The sequence below is a fragment of the Sciurus vulgaris genome, assembly GCF_902686455.1.
Source record: "Sciurus vulgaris genome assembly, chromosome: 13".
Lineage (NCBI taxonomy): Eukaryota > Metazoa > Chordata > Mammalia > Rodentia > Sciuridae > Sciurus > Sciurus vulgaris.
In genome coordinates, this window is record NC_136474.1 from 61,724,463 (window position 1) to 61,738,992 (window position 14,530).

The 14,530-nt window shown below is 43.7% G+C and overlaps 1 protein-coding gene and 1 pseudogene across 2 annotated transcripts in view; both read left to right on the forward strand.

The window, feature by feature from the left end:
- MOCOS (molybdenum cofactor sulfurase) overlaps nucleotides 1–14,530 on the forward strand; it is a 49,415-nt gene that overhangs the window by 5,710 nt on the left and 29,175 nt on the right. The window contains 5 exon segments of the mRNA XM_079109356.1: nucleotides 1,853–1,942; nucleotides 4,680–4,746; nucleotides 6,425–7,066; nucleotides 9,982–10,058; nucleotides 12,069–12,268. Coding sequence (XP_078965482.1) covers nucleotides 1,853–1,942; nucleotides 4,680–4,746; nucleotides 6,425–7,066; nucleotides 9,982–10,058; nucleotides 12,069–12,268 — 1,076 coding nt within the window.
- On the forward strand, nucleotides 5,274–5,644 carry LOC306642554 (ATP synthase F(0) complex subunit C2, mitochondrial-like; annotated as a pseudogene). The gene has a single exon. The product of its transcript is annotated as an ATP synthase F(0) complex subunit C2, mitochondrial-like (transcript).

Consider the following 14,530-nt stretch of genomic DNA (forward strand, 5'->3'; position numbering starts at 1 on the left):
GTACACTAATATTTATAGTAGCATTTTTATAATAGACAAAGAGTGAGGACAAACCCCAAATGTTCACCAGCAGATGAATGGATAAACAATATGTGGCGTATTCATTCAGTCATAAAAAGAGTGAAGTTCTTTTTTTTTTTTTTTGTAATGCTGAGAATTGAACCTGTGGCCTTATGCTTGCAAGGCAAGCACTTTACCAACTGAGCTATCTCCCCAGCCCAAGAGTGAAATTCTGATACATGCTTAGATATTGGTACATTTTGAAAACATAACCCCAAGCAAAAGAGGCCAGTTACAAAAGAATACATATTGGATGACTCCATTTATATGAAATATCCAGAATAGGTAAATCTTTGGAAACAGAAGGTTAAACTAGTGACTGCCAGGGACTGAGGCTGGGGGGACTTGGGGTATGAATGGTAATGGTTATGGTTTTTTTGGGGTGAATGAAAATGTTTTAAAATTAGTAGCGATAGTTGCATAACATTATTAATATATTAAAAACCACTGCATGTGTAATTTAAGAGGATGAATTTCATGGCTTGTGGATTATAGCTCAGTAAAGTTGTTATAAAATAAAAATTCACCCTACCCAACTAAAAAAATATTGTTAAGTGAACAAAGGAACAAATGGATCTATTCACTTCATTTGCTGTTGAAAGTGCATCTCAGAATTTTTTCCATATCAGTGCTTATAGTGTACTAGCTTGGTCCTCAATAATTCTTTCCTTAAAGTACATGCTGATAGACATTTGTCCTTATTCTTTTGCTATTACAATAAATATGGCACTGAATACCCTCATATACAGGTCATTTCACAAAAGCCTGGGTCTTATAAAATAAAATACCTGGAGGGGGAATTGCTATGTCAAAGAGTGTCTTCATTTTAAAAATACTTTTTTACTTATAGATGAACACAATACCTTTATTTTATTCATTTATTTTTATGTGGTGTTGAGACTTGAACCCAGTGCCTCCCATGTACTAGGCAAGCACTCTACTTCTGAGCTACAACGCAGCTCCGAGGATCTGCATTTTAAAGTGCTACTTGTGCTGCCAAATGACTGACTGTTCCATGAAGTTGTACGGAGGCAGGCAGGTGGAGAAAGGGAAATCACTGGAAAATTAGATTGCTCAAATTGTTATATACATGTATGAATATGGCATCACGAATCACTATTGTGTATACTTACAACACATTAATAAGAATTATAAAAAAAAGAAGTTGTACCAATTAACCTACTAGTCACGTGCTAGCAGGGTGCTGCCCAGCATTTGCCCCCACAGTGAGGCATCCAACCTTTTGATCTCTGCCAAGCTGATAGATAAACCATGGTATCTCATGTCCATGAAGTTTGCATTTCTTTCTTCAGGAGAGAGACTGGAAAGATTGTTTCTGTCCCTCAAATTCTCTGCAGTTCCCAAGGCTATTCTGGGTTTGAGGGCTGTGGAGCAGTGTGGGAAAGAAGAATCCAGGCTCACCCATTAGGAAAGTGCTCGGAACACTTCCAGGACAGGGCATGAGTCATAGCTGTATTCATCCTGAATGTCTGCTGGGCACCTCCCCTGGGTGGGATGCCGGTCCAGCTTCATAGGAGAGCTGGTTACTCAGGAAGGTCTCTCAGGGTCTTAAAGGTCATTCAACATTAGAAGGGCAGTTCTGCCATTGCTCACGCCTACACTTGGATTAAGAAGCTCATATCAAGAAACTCAGGGAAATCAGTGTCCTGGTATAATGTTGAAATGCATAGCAGGTACTGGTCAGACTCATACAGACCAGATGTAGATGACTGGACAATCTATGAGAAACAACCTGCAGCTTTATTTATTTATTTATTTTTATCCTTTTCAGGAACTGTCTACCTTGACCATGCAGGAGCCACCTTGTTCTCCCAGAGCCAGCTCACAAACTTCACTAATGATCTCATGGAAAATATTTATGGTAAAGAAAATATACACTCAAACTGATGATAGCCAATTACATGCAGATGATAAATCTATATTTAATAATGTTGGATTAAAAAATGGAGACCATGCTGTGCATACAAAGCTGAATAAGCCCCATATCAGATGGGAGGTCAGATAAGTGACTAGGATAAGTCTGTATCAAACAGATATGGTTGAGTTGGAAGATTCTGGTTCAGGCATAGACAGGTTACTTCCAGAAGAAAGAGTCTGTGTCAGGAAAGGCACAGAAGTTCAAAGGTGCTGTGTTTGCTGGTCATGAGTGACTCTACAGTGTAGAGGATGGAACAGCAGGAGGAACACTCATTCATTCATTCATTCATTCATTCATTCATTTATTCAATCCATACTTATTAAAGCACCATGGTGTATGGGCATGGTGCTGTAATGGGAGAAAAATAAACACAGACCCTTTCTCCACGAGACTATCATCTAGTCCTGGTAGGCAAGATGGTAATTAAATGATCTCCAAATAAATGTAATTAACAAGTGTGTGAAGGGCTATGGAAAGGTGGCTGGCGCCATGGGTGTCTGCCTCTGGAGAGAGACAGTGGGTTGGCAGCATGCACGTCAGGGAAAGCTTTCTTGGGAATGGAGTGGATGCTGAAGGATGAACTGGATTTCACTTGGACAAGAGGAGGAGAAGGCTTGCAGGTAGTGGTAACAGCAGGAGCCAAGATCAGATAGGGGCTTCAGGAAGCAGCCCAGGAACACAGAGGGTAGAAGAGTGGCAGAGGTCTGTATAGAGAGGGAGGTGGGGGGAGGGCATTGTAGATGATTTGAAGAGATTGATGATTATTCTAAGAACAATAGGCAGTCACTGAGAGCATTAATCAGCAGCACAACATGCTCAGAAAATAACCTTGGAAAGGAAATTTCTTAATACTAGCCACAGTAGCAGTTATAATACTTGTAATGATAATAGTGATCAATACCACCCATCTAAGGCTCAGGTGTCTCTCTAATGCTTACCTGTATTACCTTTGTCATCCTCACAATAACTCAAGAGCTATAGGCTGATTTACAGGTGAGCAAATGGGACCCCAGAGAGGGTAGGTAACTAACCTAAAGCTACACAGTCAGGAAGTACTGGAGCTGGGGAGCTGAGGACTGAATCTCCTGGCAGTTTGACTCCAGAGCCCAAGCCCTTAGTTCCCCACCTTCCCATAGCAGCCTCAGATCATGACAGTCCTGTTAGGTCACACTGAGGGCTTTGAATCATGGTTCTGAGCAGCCAACCAATCTTTAAATCTGGTGAAATCTTCAGGAAAGGTGCCAATGAGAGACTTTATCTTGATTTTAATCTATAATTTGCAAAGAGACCTGCAGTTTTTCTGCTGTAACCTTTACAAGAGCTCCAACTATGGTAAACGGGTTAAGCCTAAGAAATGGCTGCAGGGAGATCTAGGGGGTCCTAATGATGCAGGGCTAAAAATCAAGGTGAATCTCGTTGCTGCAGTGACCAGAAATCCAGTGTGACCCTTCAGTATGGTCTAGGGAAAAAAATAAACTAAAACAAACAAAACACAAAATGACAAAGACTGTGCTCATGCAGTCCTGCACCTTCTGAGATGCTGGTCCCCTGCCCCTGTATAACAGGCCTTTCAGACATCTGGATTCTTGTCTGTGAACCAAGTTTTGAGGGAGATGCTAATACTCTGGGATATGCAGGGAGGAGATGAAAGTGGGGGGGACTAGAAGCTATCAAAGGATTGGGTGAAATTGGGAGAGACTTTAGTCTTGGGAATAGGAGGATGAGGGGTCATGTACTGGCCCTTTTATGTATCCAGGTCAGTGCATTTCTGCTGGGACAGTGGGAATGGTAGGACACCATATGGGGATAATGAAGTGGGGTTCATGGCCTGTCTCATGCTTAGAGGAGAGGGCAGGCTCCTGAGGTTGTGCCCTTAGTTCTTTGAAGTCAATGCACAGCCTCTGGTTACCTGCCTCAGTACCTGCAGAAAGACTTGGGCTGGCTGGCTACCTCTGAGCTGACTTCTAGCTCCAAAACCCTCTTCCTGGATCCCAACTTATCTTACAAGAAAAGAGGAAGGTTTTGTTTTATTTGTTTAAATGGCTTTATTGTCTTATATTTTGTATATCCTAAACTTCACCTATTTCAGGTATACAGTTCAATGATTTTTAGCATTTTGACTGAGTGATTGCAACCATTGCTATGAATCAGCTGGAACATTATCTTCCCCCCATGAGATTCTGCACACCCAGCCCAGGCAATTGATAATCTATTACTTTCAGTACCTCTTTATAGTTGCTTTGCTGGACCTTTCATGAGGTCCATGGAATGAATCATGGTCCATGGACTCATGCAACAACTGGACTCTGGTGTCCGAAATCTTTCACTTAGCATTTTGAAGTTCATTCATGACATGGTTTATTCCTTTTTATTGCCAAAGAATTGTCCTTTGTGTGGATGTACTGTATTTTGTCTATCTGTTCACCAGTTAGTGAACATTTATGTTGTTTCCAGAAGTCGATCTTATGCCTAGAGTTGCTATGAACATCCATGTGCAAGTCTTTGTGGGAACATAAGTTTTTATTTCTTTGGGGTAGATACCTAGGAGTAGAATTGCTGGGGTCATGTGGTAGTTTTATGCTTAGCTTTTTGAGAAATGGTGGAGGGACAGGATTTTGAGAGGACATAAAAGGAGAGATCATGGTAGTGACTCTAAGCCTTTGTCTTTGTGACCTGCCAGGTAATCCTCATAGCCAGAATATCACCAGCAAGCTCACCCATGACACCGTGGAGCACATGCGCTACAGGTGAGCAACCGGGATGCCTACCTGAGCGGACCACCTTGGTGGACACGCTTCCTTCCTAGCACCTATCTTTATCCCAAAAAAGCTCTGAGTGGGTTTCAGGAAGATCACACTTAGCTAAAAAGCAATGCATGCATGACAGTATACACCAAGGTTAGAGGACAGGAAGTGAGAACGCATTCAATGCCAGAATGGGGTCAGTAAAACACGGGTATGTGTCTCTGAGCATAAGCCGAGTGCCAAGGAGTGACCCAGTTTCTGAGAAAGAAGAAAAACATGGCTCCTCTTTTCATAGAATGTTTTATTAGGCGTCTGTTTTATTCATATGGTACCCCATCCTTTTACTAGTATTGCATATTAAGCAGTTTCATCGCACTTTTCTTCATAATAATTTCCAGGTGGTACCTAAAGTTACTTGGATTGACACAATTTCCAATTATTTCAAATTTGAAAGTAAAACAGTTTTACAGCTCTCTGTCTTCTCTGCACTGGGAGCAGCACTCGTGCCATGGCCCCCTAACCCCGTGAAAATGTATGCCTGTTCCAAATGCCTCTCCACCTACTCCTTGGTCAGTACCTCTCAGCTGCTGAGCCGGCCAGAGACAACTGACCATGAGAGCTTCAGCAGCTTGGCAGTCCACATCCCCTGACCTCGCTTACCCTAGCCGCAACTTCCACACCAGCACCATTCAAGGGACATCGACACAGCAGCTCAGGGCTGGGGCTGCCACAGTTGGGGTGGCTGGCTCTGGGCTGGAATTGGGACTGTGTTTGGAAGCCTTATCATTGGTTTTACCAGGAACCCTTCTCTGAAACAAGAGCTCTTCTCCTCTTTGTCCTCTCAGAGGCCATGGGGTTCTTTTGCCTGATGGTGGCCTTTCTCATCCTCTTCACCATGTGAAGGAGCAGTATCTGCTTCACATCTTTCTCCCGTGTCTTGCCTGACCTGTGTGTCCCTTTTCCTATACCTCCCAAGCAGTCTGGGGAAAGTGGTTGGCGTAGGGTTTGACAGAGGGAAGGCAAATAAATACTGTATTAAGGAAAAAAAAAAAAACCAAAAAAAAACAAAAAAAAAAAAAACAGTTTGGCTGTTTGGGTTGCCAGTGTTAAAAGGCATGTGAAACAGGCTGATGACTTAAAACTTGTGACAAAACCGGGGAAGGAGTGTCAAGAAGAAGGTGTTTTCAGCTAACATTCAGGTCATTGTAGATTTTTGTCATTCAGGTTGGAGGTGGAATTTGGGAGGCAAGGTGACTGTGGGTTTGAGCCCGATCTCTCCCATGTCTTTCTCTGCCCCGACCCTAATGTCCCAATGTGGCCAAGCCTATCAGGATTTTATCTAACTATTAGAGATGTCCTTTCCAGTAGAAATAAAACAACCTAGCCAGGCCTGGTGGCACACCCCTTTAATCCCAGCAACTCAGGCATCTGAGGCAGGAGGATCCCAAGTTCAAAGCCAACCTCAGCAATTTAGTGAGGCCCTAAGCAACTCAGAAAGATCTTGTCTCTAAATAAAATACAAAAAAAAAAAAAAAAAAAAGGGCTGGGGATGGGGCTCAGTGGTTGAATACTGGGTTCAATACCCCGTACCAAAAAAAAAAAAAAAGAAAGAAAGAAAACAACTTGAATCATTCAGTACCAGAGCTGAGAGCAAAGCTCTGCATAATGCTGTTTCTTGCAGGATTCTGGCGCACTTCCACACCACACCAGAGGAGTACAGCGTGATCTTCACCGCTGGGAGCACGGCTGCTCTCAAACTGGTGGCAGAGGCCTTTCCGTGGGTGTCCCGGGGCCCAGACAGCAGTGGAAGTCAGTTCTGTTACCTCACTGACAGCCACACATCCGTAGTAGGAATGAGGAATGTGGCCATGGCCATGAATGTCACGTCCACGCCGGTCAGGCCAGAGGACATGTGGTCGGCCAAGGAACAGGGTGCTGTGGCCTGTGATCCAGATTCCCGGCTTCTGCATCTCTTTTGTTACCCAGCTCAGAGTAACTTTTCAGGAACCAGATACCCACTGTCCTGGATAGAAGAGGTCAAGTCTGGGTGGATGAGCCCTGTGAGCGTGCCTGGGAAGTGGTTTGTGCTGCTGGATGCAGCCTCCTATGTGAGCACCTCGCCTTTGGACCTGTCAGCTCACCAGGCCGACTTTGTCCCCATCTCCTTCTATAAGATCTTTGGATTCCCCACTGGCCTGGGTGCTTTGCTGGTCAATAATCATGTGGCCCCTCTACTGAGGAAGAACTACTTTGGAGGAGGGACTGCTGCTGCCTACCTTGCAGGAGAGGACTTCTACATCCCGAGGCAGTCGGTGACTGAAAGGTAACCTTGTCATTGGGGGTGGCTGGTGGAGTCACCAAGGCAGGTCTGGCATATGCAGCCCATGGGATTGTTCAAGGGGTGGGTCTGAGCCATGGGGTCAGCAGAGTTAGACATTGCTGGAAGGGACAGGCTGGTGGCAGGGCTCAGATCTGGGAAGCAGAGGTCACTAGAGTGTGCCCCAGGCTGCGTGTGAACTCTGCCCTGTGTGTAGGCTTCTCCATAGTAGCGGAAGGACCAGGACTACAGATAAAAGCTGCAAGCAGAAGAGGTGAAAGGCCTGCAGGGAAGTGAAGAGGTTGTGTACCAGGTCATGGACCCATAGCACTGCCAAAGGGTAGCAGCAATTGCAACAATGATTTTGACAGAAAACACCCTATGGAACAAGAGTGCACCCAGTCAAATAGCAGCTTAGGTCAGCTCTGCTTGGCGTCTGGTTAGCAGGAAAAATGAGCTGAGCCAGAGGCCACCAGACCTGCACTGCAGTGGTTGGGCAGCCTCAGTGAGCCCCACAGAGGGTAAGGCCTTGCCTGGCTTGGCTTTGTTGGCCTGCACTTCTTCCTCAGGCTGCAGGGCAGGAGTTGTGGGTTATGCCCAGATGGTAATGGCTAGGTCCTGTTAGACCAAATGTTTAAGAGGTGAAAATGTTCCCTGACCCAAGGTTCTGCTGGTCTAGCATCAGGGGACACCATGAAGTTGAGGGAGGGAACTAATCACCCTGCTAGTACCTGAGAAGGCCCTGGCCTGATGGGAAGGAGACTTGGATCCACCATAGACCCAGGTGCAGACTCAGTGTCCTTCAGACAGGGCCATGTCTTGGCAGTAGAGTCAGTACTAGCTGTGTAGGCCTGGAGCTGGGCTGCTGGGGCAAGAGTCTGGCTGTACTACATAGCAGTCAGGGAACTAGGTGGCTTGATCTCTCTGCACCTCATGTTTTTCCTGTACAGCAGGGGTGATGATATCATCCTTGTAGAGCTAAGGTAGGTGCAGCACCAAGACACAGAGAGTGTCAATATGTATCATGAAGTTATTTGAATTATCTTTATTTAGGACTTCTCCATAGTTGGAGATTCTAAAACAAGAATCCCCAACTGGGATGATTTACCATGTAATATAGTCAAGTAAGAAAAAATGACAGGCACAACATAATGTAGATTAAAGGCAATACAAAGAGGCACCACAAACTTAATTTGACCATAAGGGCACTTGAAGGTCAGGAGAAGTGAGGCAGCTTGTTGGGGGTCAGGATGCAGGTGGGCTGGGCTGGACCAGACCTCTTCCCTTTGATGCAGGTGGATTACCTTATAGCATCAGCACGTGCCATGCCAAGAGTCCTAGATAGTAGAATATATTTATCATTATAAGCCTAATTTACTTCCTGTGAATTCTGGACTAGAACTGAAGGTATAATACTCAATCCAAATGCTTATTGACTCTTTTGTATTTTATAATTCAATGAAATATAATCTTTAATAGAAACAAAAAACTCCCCTTTTGAGTCTAATTATTTATGAACAAATATTTATTGTTGATTAATTAAGTTATTAGCTAATAAAGTTTAATTTATTAGTGATTATTTACTCATTCCTTAGTGATTCATCAATTAGTTGGTTCATTATTGACTCAAATTCTGTATGTCTATTACCACTAGCTTTAATTAGCAATGAAGTAACAATGTTTAAAGCAAATCTTATACCTAGAGTATCAAAGTACAAAACTGATGTTTCATTGAAGGCTCAAATTGCACGAGGCTGCCATTGGTCACTGCCTTTTGCATGGATGCTAATAAATCTTCTACCTGCTGGGCATGGTGGCGCACACCTGTATCACAGTGGCTCGGGAGGCTGAGGCAGGAGGATCACAAGTTCAAAGTCAGCCTCAGCAACTTGGCAAGGCCTTAAGCAACCTAGCAAGACCTTATCTCTAAATAAAATATAAAAGAGGACTGGGGATGTAGCTTAGTGGTTGAGCGGCCCTGGGTTCAATCCCCTGTGCAAAACAAAATAAAAACTAATAAACAAAAACCAAAATTGAATTCTTTCCCTTGATCTGACTTCACTTGGTCTCTGATCAAATGAGTTTCCTCAGACAGGACTCACCCTGAGACTTGGTTTAAAGCAGCTATCAGTCCCTCTACTTCTGTATCTTCATTGAACTTAACACACCTGCCACGTGGCTTGCTTGGTTCAATGTGTATTTGTTGGATTTCGTTCCTCGTTTCATAGAAAGAGAGGCTGGGATGGCACAGATTTCACCTACATTGTTCACTGCTGTATCCTTAGCACCTAGAATAGGGCCTGACGCACAGTAGGAGACTATAAAGATTCCATGAAAATTCTGATGAAATGAATAATTATGAAGTTAAACATGACAAATAATTTAGTGGTCAGGAAATTATTAATATGCTGTATTAATAGAAGTCTTGTAGGTTTAACCCAAACCTGTGGTTCCATATGCTTTGGAATCATAGGCTCCTTAAGAACCCTCAGCTACTCTGCAGATCACCCCGAGTTGATGCCCCTTCATTGGTGCCCTCTTGTGGTCAGAGGGCATTATTTCAAGAACTTGACAAATTCAGAGTCAGGTTCCAATTTTGTCAAGTTCAAATTCTTCTTTGTCTCCTTAGCATCTCAAGATGGTGACTGTTTTTTAGGGCCCTTTATCACCACTGCTAACCTGCCCTAGGAAGTTTGAAGTAGTTAGAGAAAACTGATGAGCTGGTCAGGGCCAGAGATAGTCTGGCTCTTGGTGAGCAAAGCCCCTCTTCCCAGATGGGAAGAATGGTGTCAAAGGCAGCAGAGGGAAGTTAGTAATAGATATCACTCTGGCCAAAGTTGAACCCTAGTTACATACCTCACAATGCACATGGAGCGTGTGGGTCACAGCTTGATTTTGTTCCCCTCATCCCGTGGTTACAGGTTTGAAGATGGCACCATCTCATTCCTTGACATCATAGCACTAAAACATGGATTTGATGCCCTGGAACACCTCACAGGTCAGTGGACATTTTTATCTGTATGGAATCAGCCTTTGTTGCTCATAGTTGTGAGGGAGCCCTGGCACGGGTATGGTTCCAATGAAGGAGGTAATATGTGGAATAAGTAGTACATGGTAGCTGAACAACCAAATGCAGTTAAATCTGACTCTAAGCATCTTCAAAGCAACTTCTGAGAGAAAGGGAATGAGGAAGGTTTTGGATTTTTTTTTTTTTTTTTTGCTTTGCTTTCTAAAAGAGCATTTTAGCAGATGGGAGACATTTCAAATCAGGAGATTAATAGCTGCAAAGAAATGGAGGTGCTGTCCTTATTCTCTGGACTGGTAGTGGTTACAGATCCTGAGGTTTTATTCAGTTGTTGTCCTGCTGGATCCTCTCTATAGCCCCCCAGGAGCTGATGACAAGGCCATCTTGTCTACAGAGGAATGGATGGTCAGAGAGGTTAAATGCCTTCCCTGGGAACTGGGAGGACAGGATTTAAATGCAGGCCTTACTAACTCCAAACTCCCAAACACTGTCTCTGCCACCTGCCTTTGCACAATATACATCTTCTTTCCTGATAAGTGCTCAGGGCGTGGACAGGTGGGGGCCACTCACCAGAGGCTGACACACAGACAGATACCATTTTCCATTTCACGGGATGACACAAAAGACCACAACGGGAAGAAGCTTTTTCTGGTCAGCGGGGCATCCCCCTTGGTGCTGTGCTCCTGGCGGCTCCTTTGAGAGGCTGAGCTTCCAGAACTGGTACACTGCCTGTACCGTCCATTCTGAGTGGGACTGTGGTGAACCGGGAGGGTGGCTTCGCAGTTAGGCAGCCCTTCCTCTGTTCGCCCTGTTATACTGCTTGGGCTCTGCAGGTCCTCAGCCTCCGCCCAACGCTGGGGCAGACGGGATGCATGAGAGGGAGGGCTGCCCTGATGGAGGTGCAAAGAGGTGGGTGGGCATTATCCAGGACCAAGGGAGAAGATGGTAAAGACAGGCATTGAAAAACGAGCACTTTCCAAGGAAAGATACCAACCGGACACTGAAATCATAGGTGGCAGGGTCCAGTAGGCTGGGGTGCCTTTAAAAGCAAAAGTTGATAGTATCAGTGCATAATATGACAAACTTTGCTTTTTTCTACTCAGTTGCTTTTTTAAAAAAATGTGGTACAATATACATAATATAAAATTTCCACTTAGATCATTTTAACCATGCAACTCAGCAGTTTTAAGTACCTTCACACTGCTGTGCATTCATCTCCACTACCCATGTCTGGAGCCTTTTCACTACCTGAGACTGAAACTACCCCTGAAACAATAGCTGCTCATCCCTTTCTCCTCCCAGCCCCTGGTGACCACTGTGGACTTTCTGTCTTGCCTATTGTGAATACCTTAGATAAAAGGAATAACATAATATTTTTCCTCTCGTGTCTAGCTTATTTCACTTAGTATATTTTCAAGATCCATTCATCTTGAACTGTGTACTCTTAATTGCTTTGCATCATTAAAATGATTTAAACATTAACAAAAACAAACAGCAAAAAAATGATAGTTAAAGAAAATATTATACATTTTTCCCATCTGCTACCAAAGGGTATAAATTATCTAAATGTTTAAATTCCATTATGTATATATATATCTATATCTAGATACATATACATATACATACTTATATACATAAGTTCCATTATGTATATCTATAGCTGTACATACATGCATATAAATGTATATTTACATGTACATATTTAAATATGTACATGTTCATATTTAAAATACATTTATATTTTTAAAAGAGTACAGGAGAATTCCTATGGAAAAATTCTACAGATACAACAATGTCAGACTAATTTTTAGTACCAAAGACCTAAACTTCTGTTATAAAGACAACACCATACCATACTCATAAGTATTTAAAATTATTAATATGAAGACCAGGTTGATCAGTTGTAATGATCTTGTTTTCTCAAAAATGAGAGTGCCTTCCATGTAAAGTTCCTGACACTCCACATTTCACCTTCGTCTTGAGGTGGCATGGAGAACATCAGACAGCACACCTTCACGTTGACTCAGTACACCTACGCCGCCCTGTCCTCTCTCCACTACCCCAATGGAGCCCCTGTGGTGCGGATTTACAGCGACTCTGATTTCAGCAGCCCTGACGTTCAGGGTCCTGTCATCAATTTTAATGTGCTGGATGATAATGGGAACATCATTGGTTACTCCCAGGTGAGTTTTCTTTTCATCCTGCTGATCTTCTTACAACAAAATTGTTTTTCCTGGAACTTGGGAGCCTTTCCAGCTCTGGAATTTGCTGTAAAAGCCTCTGTGCCCTGGAAGCACCATGACACAATGCAGGCGCTCTTGCAAGGGCCACCTGCCCTCAGGGGTACCGGGGATTAAACGCAGGGGCACTCAGTCACTAAACCACGTCCCCAACCCTATTTTGTATTTTGTTTAGAGACAGGGTCTCACTGAGTTGCCTAGCGCTTCACTTTTGCTGAGGCTGACTTTGAACTCAGGATCTTCTGCCTCAGCCTTCCTAGTTACTGGGATTATAGGTGTGCACCACCGAACTCGGCATGCAGAGGCTTCTTAAACACTTACTTACACAAGAGTGCAAGCTTGGCTATGTACTTTTTCAGTCCTCTTTACTCAGGCACAGTAGGAAATTTCAAATGGCAAATAGAGAAGCTGACTCTTCTGATAGCAATAATAGGGTACAGGTGACAGCTTGCCAGCAAGGGAAGACACCCTAAAGTAATCTAGACAGAAAAGTAGTAGGGACAGAATACCACAGCTGAGGTCATTTCATGTATAGACTGCTTGGTACCCCATGATACATCAGACCATAACATGATTTATTGGTGTATTATTTGAAACTCAGAGTTCTATTTTTTATGAGACATTAAAATGATTCACCTTTTTTAATTCACAAAAGCCCTTATTTCTGCCTCATTTTTGCATATGATGAGTTCAAAGGATTTGGTGGGTTGGCTAAAAGTTTTCTGCAGATATATTCTCTGCATATATTTTCTTATTAAAAAATGGAAACTGCTTTGCAGTTGGGAAGTACTTGAGTTGGAGTCCGTTTGATCAGAAGTTTGGAAGCTGGTGATTATCTTCCCCTGAAAGCCACAATCCCTATGCACCTTTGTTAAATTTCAAATATCCCAAACAAAATTCATTTCCTACCCAGGCAGTGTGATGCATGCCTATTGTACCAGCTACTCAGGAGGCTGAGGCAGGAGAATCCCTTGAGCCCAGGAGTTTGAGACCTGCCTGGACAACATAAGGAGGCCCTGACTCAGAAACGAAAATGTGAAAGTCCATTTCCAAAGCAATCTCTCTGCACCTGCTCTTCTGAAGAGCTACAAACTTTATAAAGAACACATAGGAAACTATTCTTCTGGAGAATTCTGGGTCCCCCTTGGCATTCAGGGAAGATACTCTAAACCACAGGTGTCTCTTGAGTAAGTTGATGGTGCAGACTCCCCATTCCCATAGCCCTCAGCTCCCTTCCCCGTCACAAAACCAGACCAGCACCCACTGTGAGGCATACAATTTTAAGTGCTTTGCCTGTGTGGGTTGGGGTAGAATATATATCAAGAAGAAAAGGGTGCCTTCTTAAACATGTTATTTTAGGTAATTGGTAAAAATAAGTTTCATTCTTGAATCTAAAGTAAATTTGTATTTCCTGAAGGAGTGAGGGAGGGCAATGGTGACCATGAAGTGTCCCATGGCAGGTGTCACTGGAGGAGAAGACTCAAAGAGGAGGAGTCACGAGACTGGATGTCTGCCTGTCCAGGTGTCTAGGAGAGTTCACTGGGGTGTGCTTTCCCTGAGGGTCAGTCTTTTCCTCTGAGCATTGATGAAAGAAGCTCACCCAGTGAACTTCACAGCTGGGGTGTGGGCCAGCAGCAGTGGTTCGGGAAACTCCATTTTACCCTGGGCTAAGGAAACTTCACAGTATGGGATTCCATGGGGATTCTGATGGCCTTCAGAAGATCAGATGGCATCATGGTTGTGTTTGATTATCTCTTTTTCTGGAGCTGAGTAGAAGAATTTAATCTTCTATATGATGTCTTTGAGTGCTTGTTTTCCATATCTGGGTCTCCTAATTTTGTTCTCTTCACTTTTGGGGGTTACTGTGTACCATGACTAAGATATTGGATCAGACTCCGACTGCTTCTTGCCAGCTCTGTGATCTTGGGCAAATTGACTTAAGTTTTCCAAGACTCTAAGAAATGAGGATAACCATATGCCTTGCTCAGAGAGTGAAATGAGATGTAATATACACATCACTTACTACAAGGGATCTGGGATAAAAGTCAGGGCTCAGTGAACATTGAGCACCGAGGCTCCTGGCTGGGATTCATTGCACCTGGGCTTGTTTCTCACCCCTTCCTGTGCTCATCCTGCTATAGTGACCAGCCTCCTATACCTGGCTGGGCCTGCATGGGATTCCTCAGGGATGAAGGCCAGAGGAGA